The 13,456-nt window shown below is 35.4% G+C and overlaps 1 protein-coding gene across 1 annotated transcript in view; it reads right to left on the bottom strand.

Moving 5' to 3' along the window:
• The window catches only part of DGKK (diacylglycerol kinase kappa), a 145,026-nt gene that overhangs the window by 73,845 nt on the left and 57,725 nt on the right, over window positions 1-13,456 (bottom strand). The window contains exons 5-7 of the mRNA XM_064483139.1: window positions 3,980-4,115; window positions 3,402-3,508; window positions 2,950-3,075 (exon numbers count right to left, since the gene is read on the bottom strand). Coding sequence (XP_064339209.1) covers window positions 2,950-3,075; window positions 3,402-3,508; window positions 3,980-4,115 — 369 coding nt within the window. The remainder of the gene's footprint in view (window positions 1-2,949; window positions 3,076-3,401; window positions 3,509-3,979; window positions 4,116-13,456) is intronic.

Genomic DNA, 13,456 nt, shown 5'->3' with positions numbered 1-13,456 from the left:
TCCACTTGTGACAAAAACTCTCCAGAAAGTGGGTATAGAGGGAACATACCTCAACATAATAAAAGCTGTATATGATAATCCCACAGCTAATATCATGCTCAATGGTGGTGAAATGTTGAAAGCATTTCCTCAAAGATCAGGAAAAAGACAATGATGACAGCCTCACCACTTTTATTCAAGACAGTATTGGAAGTTCCAGCCTCAGCAATCAGCCAAGAAAAAGAAATAAAAGAAATCCAAATTGGAATGGAAGAAGTAAAACTGTTCCTGTTTGCAGATGAAATGATACTGTACATAGAAAACTCTAAAGACACCACCAAAAACCTACTAGAGCTCATGAATTAATTCAGTAAAGTTCCAGGATACAAAATTAAGATACAGAAATCAGTTGCATTTCTATACACTTACAGTGAAATATCAGAAAGAGAAATTAAGGGAAGAATCTCATTTACAATCACATCCAAAAGAATAAAATACCTATGAATAAACTTACCTAAGGAAGTAAAAGACCAGTACTCAGAAAACTATAAGATACTGATGAAAGATGACAAAAACACATGGAAAGATATACCTTTTACATGGACTGGAAAAATTAATATTGTCAAAATGACCATATTACTGAAGGCAACCTACAGATTCAATGCAATCTTAATCAAAATACCAATGGTGTTTTTACAGAACTAGAACAAGTAATTTCAAAATTTGTATGGAAACAGAAAAGACACTGAATAGCCAAAACAATCTTGAGAAAGAAGAGCTGGAGGTATCACACTCCCTGACTTCAGACTATACTACAAACTACAGTAATCAAAACAGTATTGTACTGGCACTAAAACAGACACATAGGTCAATGGAACAGAATAGAGAACTCAGAAATAAGCCCCCACACTTATGGTCAATTAATCTACAACAAAGGAGGAAAGAATATACAATGGAGAAAAGACAGTCTCTTCAATAAGTGGTGCTGGGAAAACTGGATAGCCACATGTAAAACTATGAAATTAGAACATTTTCCCTCACCACATACAAGAATAAACTCAAAACGAATTAAAGATCTAAATGTAAGACCTGAAACAATAAACCTAGAAGAAAACATAGGCAGAACACTTTGACATAAGCCATAGCAATATTTTTTGGATCTGTCTCTTAAGGCAAAGAAATAAAAGCAAAAATAAACAAATAGGACCTAGGTAAACTTAAATACTTTTGCATATCAAAGGATATCATCAATAAAATGAAAAAACAACCTATAGAATGGGAGAAAATATTCGCAAAAATAGGACCAATAAGGGGTTAATATCCAAAAAATAGCTCATATAACTCAATATTGAAAAACAAACAACCCAATCAAAAAATGGGGAGAAGACTTGAGTACACATTTGACCAAAAGAGACATACAGATGGCCAACAGGCACATGAAAAGATTCTCAACATCAATAATCATCAGAGAAATGCAAATCAAAACCACAATGAGATATCACCTCACACTTGTCATAACGGCTATGATCAAAAAGTCTACAAATAACAAATGTTGGCAAGGATGTAGAGAAAAGCAAACCCTTGTACACTACAATATGGAGATTCCTCAAAAAACTAAAATGAGAACTACCATATGGTCCAGCAATTCTACTCCTGGGTATATATTGGAAGAAAATAAAAACACTAATCCAGAAAAATACATGCACCCCAATGTTTATAGCAGCATTCTTTATAATAGCAAAGATATGGAAGCAACCTAAGTGTCCATCAACAGACGAAAGGATAAAGAACAAGTGGTATATATGTACAATAGAATACTACTCAGCCATAAAAAAGACCAAAAATTTGCTATTTGCAACAACATGGATAGACCTGAAGGGTATTATTTTTAGTGAAGTAAGCCAGACAGAGAAAGACAAATACTGTATGATTTTACTTATATGTGGAATCTAAAAAATACAACAAAGTAGTGAATATAACAAAAAAGAAACAGACTCACAGATCTAGAGAACAAACTAGTGGTTACCAGTGGGGAGAAGGAAGGGGGAGGGGTAAGATAGGGGTAGGGGATTAAGAAGCACAAAGTATTATGTATTAAACAAATAAGCTACAAGGATATATTTTACAGCACCAGGAATATGGCCAATATTTTATAATATATATAAATGGGGTATAATTTTTAAAAATTGTGAATCATATGTTGTATACCTGAAACTTACACATTATAAATCAACTATACCTCAATAAATTAAAAAACATTCCATCAGAATTGGATAAAAAAAAAGTCTCCAGGTGTTGTCAAATGTCTCCTGGGGAGATGGGCAAAAATAAACCCAGTTGAGAACCACTGGTTTAGAGGCATGGTAATATTGCAGTTTAGAGCACAGTTTTTGCAGAATTATGTATGAATCAAGACTCTTATTTACTGGCTGCATGACCTTGAGCAAATCACTTTACTTTTCTGAACCTCACTTTCCTCTTCTGTAAATGGGGACAGTGAGGGCTGGTTTAGGATTGTTGTAAGGATTAAATGAGATCATGTATATAAAACACTCAATACATAGTGGCAATAAAAATGTGGTAATATTATTAACCATAATTAATTAACGATTATAATTTCCTAGGAAATAGTGAATGAGGGAAGAAGTTTTCATAAGGGCAGACTCAGAACTTATTTTTTTAATTGTCCATACTATTGTAAGAGAGTTCAGCTTTTCCCATTTGCAAGTAGGCCTCACCATTTGAGACCCATCAAAGATAAGAGGGAGCATTAAGTCTTCATCTCAAAGACTCCACAGCCAATTCTGGAAAGGCAGGATACTGAGATCTATACTATGGAATCTGTATAATCTGTTTTTGGGTAAGGGTCTCTGAGATTTCTATCTATGTGTATGCACAATCAAACTTCAACCCAACCCCTTCTCTAGAAGTCAAGTTCTCTAAGTATCAAGGAAATGGGAAGAGTCTTACCGTAGAATGACACCAAAGACACCGGAAATCTTGAAGTCTCTGATAACTGCCACAGTTCTCATGACAGACTGCGCACTGAGAACTGACAGATATGTTTCCTTCTACCCATTGATGGGGCATAGTTTTCTGAAGGGTAAAAAGAGACAAAAGATAGAAGTTAGTGATATAAGAAGAGGAAGGCCCAGCTGGGATAACTATACTACCCCATAGAGGATACTAGGTAACCCCAAGGAATTTTTACATCATCCTGCCCTCCTAACTCCAATGCTAGTGACCAATGACAGGTGGGAGTTGGAGGCAGCTTTCCTTCTTCTAGATTGTTTGGATCATGAGCCTGGGGAAGAAGCCTACTTAGGTTGCCTAGAAAGAGGAAGATGTCTTCCTTCCCCTTTGTGTCCTGGCTGAAGGGGAGATGGAAAAGGTGACTATGAGAAAGCATGGCTGGTACTTACCACTTCATCTGCTGGCATGAGGAGGTCATCAGTGATAGATAACGTATTCCATTTGCAATCTTTGCTTGCTCTCAAAGCACATAATCTGTGGGACTTCACTTTGCACACTGTAAAAAGAGGAAGAAAAACAGTGGATGTGAATCTGGTGACAATGAAGATTCTAATTTATTTCCCTAAGCTGTTCTAAAAGTTAGAACCTAGATGCATCTAAGTAGAAGTGACCTAACTCTAAAGTCCTATTCTCCATATAATTCAGTTTCCTTTTATCCTTCCTGGTTAAATTTTCTACTATCTGACTTGAATGGAAATTAATGGTAAGAATGAGGTGATTTCTGTTTTCCCAGCCCTGTGACCGTATTGTCCAATCCTCCCAGACCCAACCCTCCATTTTGATATATGATAATTCCTCCTCATGCCAGTTTCCTTCTAACTCCTTTCCTCAGTCTGTTAAGTGTTAGGGTTAACCTTACACTAGAGTCAGTGACCTAGGGTGAGTCAGTGATTCTAAAGCCACACAAGTTCCTTCATCCCTATCTCCACCCACTGAGCTCCACTTCCTAAAGGAATCAGAAAGGTACCTTCACAGATGATAACATTTCTTGATAAGGCAGGAATGCTCCCCCGACAAACATTGCAGTGCTGGGTGCGGGGACTGTGGCTGGAGTACCAATAGTGCATTCCAACAAGGAAAGGGTTGTTTTCTGCTGCAGGTATCTAAAATAGATCAAAGAAAAGAAAGAATAGAGAGTTAATGACAGAGGTGGATTAGGGGAGGCCAGAAATTCTGCTGCTAATGCTGAAATGGCCAGCTATAGAAGGTGTCAGAGCATGGGAAGAGGAAGATGAAAGTTGGAGCTGATACCTAAAAATCTCCCACCTCCATTTTTTCCCCCAGTGGTTTTGGAGAGTGAAAAAGAATGGGGGCGAGTAGCTGGAATAGGAACTAAAGGCAGGAGTGATGATCTTTATTCTGCTTGGCTAAACCATTGCACTGGTTTAGCCTAAGCAAAATTAGTTCTGTTAGCCTTGGCCTTGGCTCTCTTTGAGTAGTCAGCAAAAGGAAGTGGTAAGTTGGACATTCAGTGATATCTAAGTCCTTTAGCCAGGCAAGAAAGGGAGGAGGCAGGGCTCTGACTCTGGCCTAAGGAATGCTCGTTAGGCTTTTGCTCACTCCTGGAGATATATATGACTCTTCCTGGCCCTACCACTGCCAAGTAAGAAGAGCATTGCATTGCTGGGACAAGAGTTTCATTTCAGAATCTTCTGGCCCAAGCATTCTTTTCTGACTACCATGCTCTGACTGCCTATAGCAGTTTCCTGATTAATAAATTTGATTCATTCAAAATTCATTAAATATTTACTGAATCACTACTCCATGCTTGACACTTTTCAAGGCACTTGGGATATAGTGATGAACAAGTCAAAGTCTTGGCCACCATGGAAGGGTGTTCTGTTTGGTGTCCTCTTTTATGGTATTGAATTTGACATTTACTATTAACCTGCCTGTGAATGCTGTATTTGTTTCTCACAGCCTGACTCTCATGGCTGTGGGGCAGGCATGGGATATGCCAGCAACTAGTTTGGGGATTAAAGAAGAAGGGGAGGGGTGGGCACCAAAAACTCCCAAATTTGTTCTGGGCATGTGTTCCATGGGACACTTCCAACTTTTCTCTAATTCCTGTCAATGTCAGATCTCTTCCTTCTCTGCCTCCCTCTGGAATGTAGACATAGGTGTATACATTCAGATTTTTTATTTTTGACACTATAATCGATTGGGTGTGTAAAGGCATAAGACTTTAAAACGAACTATATATTCTCTCTGATACCAGTTGATAATGGTCCGTTAGAGAGAGAGAGAGCGTGAGCATTTGAGCTATTGAGGGCTCTGGCACATTTAGTGTTCAACCTTGATCAATTTATAGGGATTAGTCATCTAAAACATAGCCTGCACATGGTACTCTCTGACCCCTCCTTCCCCCTCTGGCATGCTTTTTATGTGCTAAGCTACTGTTGGACTGACTAGGAAGATTCTGGAAGGAAAAGCTACTTTTAGAGCTAAAGGTTCACCTGGTATGGTATCACTTTGTGATTGTATTATATTTTGCATACTGAGACTGTGGCAAAGTTCTATGAAGACCAGAGTAGAGAGGAGAGAGTCCTGAAGAAGTGACATGGTCTTGGCTTTGGCATAGTGAGCTTCCAGCCTCTTTCTATGTCATAAACCACTAGATCATAACTCTATGAATACCTTCCTTCCCTCCAACCTGCTTCTCTTCTCCCATAATTACTAATAGCTACTTTGTGTCATCTATGAAGCTAGGCACTACAGATACAGAGATGAATGACCCCATAGTTCTTGTCCTCAAGGAGCTCATAGTCTACTATAGGAGACAACTTCTTAAACAGTATAGAGTGACAAGTGAGCTCTCCTTGAATGTTCAAGATTCTACAGGACATGTGGAAGAAATGAAGAACTCTGCCTGGTAGAATACTGAATTTCATGGTCCAATTAGCTACAGAATATAAAAGAATATATAAAAATGGACATTGTTTTGGTTTAGCCATGGAAGAGATGGGATTTATATTCCTTATGTGCATGTACAAGGAAACTTTGATGCATACAACGCTGGGTGAGTGTCTCCTGTCAAAATATTTTTAAGTACATGGTACCTGGGAATGTGACCTTATTTGAAAATAAGATCTTTATATATGTAATTAACTTAAGATGAGTTCATTAGTGATTAGAGTAGGCACTAATCCAGTGACTTATAAGAAGAGGGATATTTGAACACAGACATAGGAGAGAACACCATGTGATGATAGAGGCAGAGACTGGAGTGATGTGTCTACAAGCCAAGGAATGCCAAAGAATGTCTGTAATCACCAGAAGCTAAGAAGAGGCAAAGAAGGATTTTACTCTACAGCCTTTAGAGAGAGAAAGAGCACAGCCCTGCTGACACACTGATTTGGACTCCAGAACTGTGAGAGAATAAGTTTTCGATTGTTTTAATTCACCCAGTTTGCAGATTTGTTATGGCGGTCCTAGGAGATTAACACAGTATGATATTACCTTTCTAATAGTTGACACAGATTAACAATCCACTTTGAAGACAGATGAAAAACTCATGTATACAAACCCTGGTTCTCCAAATGCTGAGGAAGGCAGTCTGACTTAACGGCTTTCAATGTGTGGTTGTTGGGTTTTGTGTTTGATTTTTATCCTCTCTAAAATACTTAAGGGAATACATTCATGCAGAGACCATCACTCCAATCAAATTCTTTACTGTTTTAGGGCAGCTAAGGCTATCTCCATCTCCTGAATCCCCTTTAGCATAATCTAGAACCCAGATAGGTACAATAATTATTTGTTTATTGGTTAAAGGAGATCTTGTTTGTCCAGGTGTTCTGTAAATTCTAAAGCAAAATCCAAATGTGAGGACTTAATAATATTAAGTATTTGCAAAGTGCACAGAAGTCTCAAATGAATCACCCCACAAAGCACAAAATTTTATAAAGACGTCTTTCCTTAAAAGAATCTTGTTTAGGATGGCTTGTGCTTAGATAAAACAAAATTGGTGGTTTGGGCTGTAACTTGAACTCAACTTCTTTGTTATACCAAGGCTTTGGAAACTACAGAATGTTAGGGCCTTCCAGGTTGGCCATTGGTGGGGTGATCATATCACCCAAATCAGGACACTCTGAAGAGTGAAAGGGGGAAGTTTTAATATGTAATTATGCTGGGACAATAAATGTAAACTGTGTTCATCCTGAGCAAACCACTAGCCATAGAGACACCATATATGAGCTAGACAGTCATTTAGCCAACTTTAATCTATTTGTTGATCTATACAACCTAGTTGTCTGGCTTAGTATCACTTAGTTGTCTATCAGACTACCCCATAATCACAAGGGGTGGGGACTAGAGGAAATAAAGGAGATAATTAATTAGGCAAAATTAAAGATGCCCTTCCAAGAGTATGGATTAAGAATTAGGAGATCTAAGATCTCAGTTCTGCCACAATCAACTATGTGATTTTAGGAAAGGCAGCTGATCTCCTCTGAGGTTCAGTTTTCTTACCTGCTTAATGAAATCTTAGAATGATAAGCTTTTCAAGTTGAAAGGAATGTTGGTGTTCATCTAGTCTACCCACCAGAAAAACTAATTTTCTTTTTTTTTTAAGTGAATGTAGAAGTTGTGGTACATTTTTACAATGGAATACTATTCAGCCATAAAAATGCCATTTGCAGCAACGTGGATATCCCTGGAGAATGTCATTCTAAGTGAAGTAAGCCAGAAAGAGAAAGAAAAATACCATATGAGATTGCTCATATGTGGAATCTTAAAAAAGAAGAAGACAAATGAACTTAAATATAAAACAGAAACAGACTCACAGACATAGAATACAAACTTGTGGTTGCCAGGGGAGAGGGGGGTGGGAAGGGACAGACTGGGAGTTCGAGATTTGTAGATACTGACAGCTATATATGGAATAGATAAACAAGTTTATACTGCATGGCACAGGGAAATATATATAAGATCTTGTAGTACTTCATGGTGAAAAATAATATGAAAATGAATATATGTATATTTATATATGACTGAAAAATTGTGTTGTATACCAGAAATTGATATAACATTGTAAACTGACTATAACTCAATAAAATAAAAAATAAATAAGTACATAAATGAAAAAAGTGAATGTAAATAATTAAGGTATGTCTGACAATTAAAATTGTATATATTTAATGATTTGAGATACATATATACTGTGAAATAATCACCACGAATCCAGTTAATTAACATACCACCTCAGAATGTTACTACTTCCTTTCCTTCTTTTTTCTTTTTGTGTTGAGAGCACTTACAATCTTTCCATTTAGCAAATTTTAGTATAAAATAAATGATCGCTACTTATGGTCACATTATTGTACATTAGATATCCAAAACTTATTCATCCTGCATAACTGACACTTTGTACCCCTTAACCAACATGTCCCCATTTCTCCCTATCCTCAGCACTTGGTAACCACCATTCTACTCTCTGCTTCTGTGAGTTTAACTGTTTTAGATTCCATATATAAATGATAACATGTAGTATTGTCTGTGTCTGGCTTATTTAATTTAGCACAGTGTCCTCTAGGTTCATCCATGTTGTTGCAACTGGCAAGATTTCCTTCTTTTTTTAAAGCTGAACAATATTCCATTGTATACATGTATACCACATTTTCTTTATCAATTAATCCATTGATTTAATCCATAAATCCACTAATTTAAATCCTAAATTAAACATTTAGATTGTTTCCATATCTTGGCTATTGTGAATAATGTTGAAATAAAAATGGGAGTGCTGATATCTCTTTGAGATCCTGATTTTATTTCCTTTGGATATATACCCAGAAGTGGAATTGCTGGACCAAAAGGTAGTTATATTTTTAATATTTTGAGAAACCTAATACTACTTTCCATAATGGCTGTACAAATTTATACTCCCACCAAAAGTGCCCAAGGTTTCTCTTTTCTCTACATCCTTGCCAGCACTTTTCATCTCTTGACTTTTGATAATAGCCATTCTAACAAAGGTGAGGTACTATCTCACTGGTTTTGATTTGCATTTCCCTAATGATTAATGATGTTGACCACTTAACTTGTTAGCCATTTCTTTAATTAAAAATTTTTTTATTGAATTATAGTCAGTTTACAATGTTGTGTCAATTTCTAGTATACAGTATGTTTCAGTCATACATATACACACATCCACTTGTCTTCATATTCTTTTTCATTATAGGTTACTACAAGATATTGATTATAGTTCCCTGTGCTATCCAGTATAAACTTGTTGTTTATCTATTTCTCAGGCATTCAACCAGCTTCCAGTAGCTTTCCTTTTCTAATGTGGGCCCAACTTATTACAACTGTTTACAAAGGGCTGGCCATAGTATTTTTTTTAGCCATTTTTATGTCTTCTTTTGAAAAATGTCAATACAAGTCCTTTGCTCCTTTTAAAATCAGATTATTTGGGGGTTTTGGCTGTTGAGTTGTAGGTGTTCCTTATATATTTTGGATATTAACCCCATGTCAGATATATATGGTTTGCAAATATTTTCTCCCATTCCTAGGTTGCCTTTTCACTCAGTTGATTGTTTCCTTTGCTGTGCAGTAGACTTTTAATTTGATGTAATCCCATTTGTTTATTTTTGCTTTTGTTGCTTATGCTTTTGGTATCATGGCCAAGAAATCATTGCCCCAGTCAATGTCAAGAAGGCTTTTCTCTGATTTCTTCTAGCAGTTTTATAGTTCTAGGTCTTACATTGAAGCTTTAGTTGATTTCTGTATATGGTGTGAGATAATGGTCTAATATCATTCTCCTGTGTATCAGTATCTAATTTTTCCAACACCATTTATTGAAGACTATCATTCCCAATTTTGTGTTCTTAGAACCCTTCTCAAAATCAGTTGACTGTAGAAGCATGGTTTTCTTTTTGTGCTGTCTATTTTGTTCCATTGGTCTATATGTCTTTTTATGCCAGTAAAATACTGTTTTGATTACTATAGGTTTGTAATATATGTTGATATCAGGAAGTGTGATGTCTCCACTTTGCTCTTCTTGCTCAAGATTGCTTTGGCTATTTGGGGTTGTTTGTGGTTCCATATGAAATCTAGGATTGCTCTTTCTATTTCTGTAAGGAATGCCATTGGGATTGGGATTGGGATTGAGACTGCATTAAATCTGTAGATCACTTTGGGTAGTATGGCTATTTTAGCAATATTAATTCTTAATCCATGGACATGGGATGTCTCTCCATTTATGTATGTCTTCTTTACTTTCCTTCATCAATATTTTGTAATTTTCAGTGTACAAGTCTTTCCCTTCTTTGGTTAAGTGTATTCCTAAGTATTTTATTTTTTTTTCTTACTATTGGGAATGGGCTTATTTTCTTAATTTTTCTTTTGAATAGTTCATTGCTTGTGTATAGAAACCCAAGAGACTTTTTGCATGTTGATTTTGTATCCTTCAACTTTACTGAATTTGTTTGTTAGTTCTAACAAAAACTTTATTGCATCTTCAGGTTTTTCCACATATATGACCATGTCGTATACAGAGACAGTTTTGTTTCTCCCTTTCTAATTTGAGTACCTTTTATTTCTTTTTTTGCCCAATTGCTCTGGCTAGGGTTTCTAGCACTATGTTGAAAAGAAGTGGTGAGAGTAGGCATCTTTGCATTGTACCAGATCTTAGAGGGCAAGCTTTTCAATTTTTTCTCATCAGTTATGATGTTATCTATATGCTTTTCATATATGACCTTTATTGTGTTGAGGTAAGATCTTTCTGTACCTATTTTGTTGAAGTTTAATGAAGTATGGGCACTGAGCTTTGTCAAAAGCTTTTTCTCCATCTATTGAGATGACCATGTTTGATTATGTATATTGTTTGATTTCAATATATTGAAATCTATATATTGTTTGATTTATGTATATTGAACCATTTTTGCACCCCTGGGGTAAATTCCTCTTGGTTATAGTGTATAATCCTTTTAATGTGCTATTTAATTCAGTTTGCTAGTATTTTATCAAGGATTTTTGCATCTATGTTCATCAGGGATACTGGTCTGCAGCTTTCTTTTCTTTTAGTATCATTGCCTGGTTTTGGTAACAGAGTGATGCTGGCCTTATAAAATTAGTTTGGAAGTATTCTCTTGTTTTTTATTTTCTGGAAGAGTTTAAGAAGAATTGGTATTAATTCTTTGAATGCTTGGTAGAATTCACACATGAAGCCATCAGGTCCTGGACTTTTCTTTCTGGGGAGATTTTTGATTACTGATTCAATCTCCCTATTAGTTATTGGTCTGTTCAGGCTTTCTATTTCTTTCTGATTCAATTTTAGTAGTTTGTTTCTAGGAATGTATCAATTTCTAGGTTATCCAGTTTGTTTATAATAGTTCCTTATGTTCCTTTTTATTTCTAAGGCATCTTTTGTAATGTCTTCTCTTTCATTTCTGACTTTATTTGAGTCCTCTCTACTTTTTTTTCTTTACTCTAGCTGAGGGTTTGTCAATTTTATTCATTTTTTAAAAATTACCTCTAGCTTTGTTGACTTTTTATAATTTTTAAAATCTATTTGATTTAGTTCTGCTCTGATATTTATTATTTCCTTCTTTCTGCTAACTTTGGGTTTATTTTGTTGGTTTTCCAGCTCCCTGATATGTGACATCAGGTTGTTTATTTAAGATCCTTTTTTTAAATGGAGGTGTTAATTGCTATGAACTTCCCTCTTACAATTACTTTTGCTGCATCCCTATGTTTTGTTATGTTGTGTTTTCATTTTTTTTCTGAAGATATTTTTAAAATCCCATTTGGATTTCCTCTTTGACCTAATGATTGTTCAAGGGTATATTATTTAGTTTTCATGTATTTGTTAATTTTTCTATTTTCTTGCTATTATTGATTTATATTTCATTCTGTTATGGTCAGAAGAGATACTTGAAATGATTTCCATTTTCTTAAATTTGTTATAACTTGTTTTGTGACCTAACATGTTATCTTTCCTGGAGAATGTTCTATGCACCCTTGACAAGAATGTGTCTTCTGGTGCTGTTGTGTGGGAATTGCTGTATATGTTAGGTCAATATTGTTTTTCAAGTTGACTGTTTCTTTATTGATTTTCTGTCTGCATATTCTATCCATTATTATAAGTGGAGTATTGAAGCCCCCCATTATTATTATATTGATGTCAATTTCTGCCTTCAAATCTGTCATTATTTGCTTTATATATTTAGGTTCTCTGATGTTGGGTGCATATGTATATTTATAATTATTATATTTTCCTGTTGTATTGACCATTTAATCATTATATAATGCCCTTCTTTGTTTCTAGAGACAGTTTTAGACTTAAAGCGCATTTTGTCTGATATAAGTATAGCTACCCTTGTTTCTTTTGGTTACCATTTGCATGCAATATCTTTTCCATCCCTTCACTTTCAGACTATGGTGTCTTTAATTCTAAACTGAATCTTGTAAACAGGGTATTTCTGATCTTTTTTAAAAAATCAATTCAGCTACTCTATGTCTTTTGTTTGATGAACTTAAATCATTTACATTTATGGTAATTATTGATAAGTGAGAACTTAATATTGCCATTTTGATCATTGCTTTTTATATGTCTTGCAATTGTTTTGACCCTCTCTTCCACTCTTGCTGTCTTCCTTTGTTATTTGATGATTTTTTAAATAGTGATTTGCTTTAGTTTTCTTCTCTATGTCTTTTGTGTATCTATTATAGGTGTTTTGTGTATGTGCACGTGTGTGTGTGTTTAGCTCAAGGCTTGCTTAAAATATCTTGTAGTTATAACCTTCTATTTTAAGTTGTTAAGAACTTAAACAACAGTATACAAAAATACTTTTACTCCCCCCTAACACTTATACTTTATGTTCCTGTGGCCAGAGTTTGCTTTTTAAATATTGTTCATCCATTAACAAATTTTTATCTACTAACTTTTACATTAGGGTTAAAAGTAATTCATGCACCCTTATCATTAATGAAACACCTTTGGCAGGTGAAAGATTTCAGCCTGGGAGACTTAAAGAAAGAATAAAAAAGAGACAATTAGAAATAAGGAGCTGCTTAGAAGACTAGATTAAAAGGCTCTCTCCTTCTAATGAATTGTCATAGAACCATGGACCATGAAAACAGGAATGTTTTCATGGTCCATGGTTCGTAAAATCGTCTAGACTCCAGATTCTAGATTCTGAAGCATCTTTAGATCAATCTAGACCGTAGAATCGTCTAGACTCCAGATTCTAGATTCTGAAGCATCTTTAGATCAATTCACATAGCCTTTATTTGAATGCTTCCAAATATGGAGAACTAAGTTTCTTGCAAAAGATTCTATTCAATGTTCCTAAAGCTCAAATTTTAGAAAAATTTCCCCCTAATCTTTGGCCTATAAGAACTTTTGAACATTCAGTGTGAGCTTCAAGAATATCATCAGCTGTCTCTTGAGGTAGAAAGCTCCCTGTCTTTGAAAGTATTTAAAGCAAACTAAACAATTTCTTCTGGG

This window comes from Camelus dromedarius, chromosome X (assembly GCF_036321535.1).
Source record: "Camelus dromedarius isolate mCamDro1 chromosome X, mCamDro1.pat, whole genome shotgun sequence".
Lineage (NCBI taxonomy): Eukaryota > Metazoa > Chordata > Mammalia > Artiodactyla > Camelidae > Camelus > Camelus dromedarius.
The sequence above is the reverse complement of the archived record's forward strand: the minus strand, read 5'-3'. Positions and strand labels throughout refer to the sequence as shown.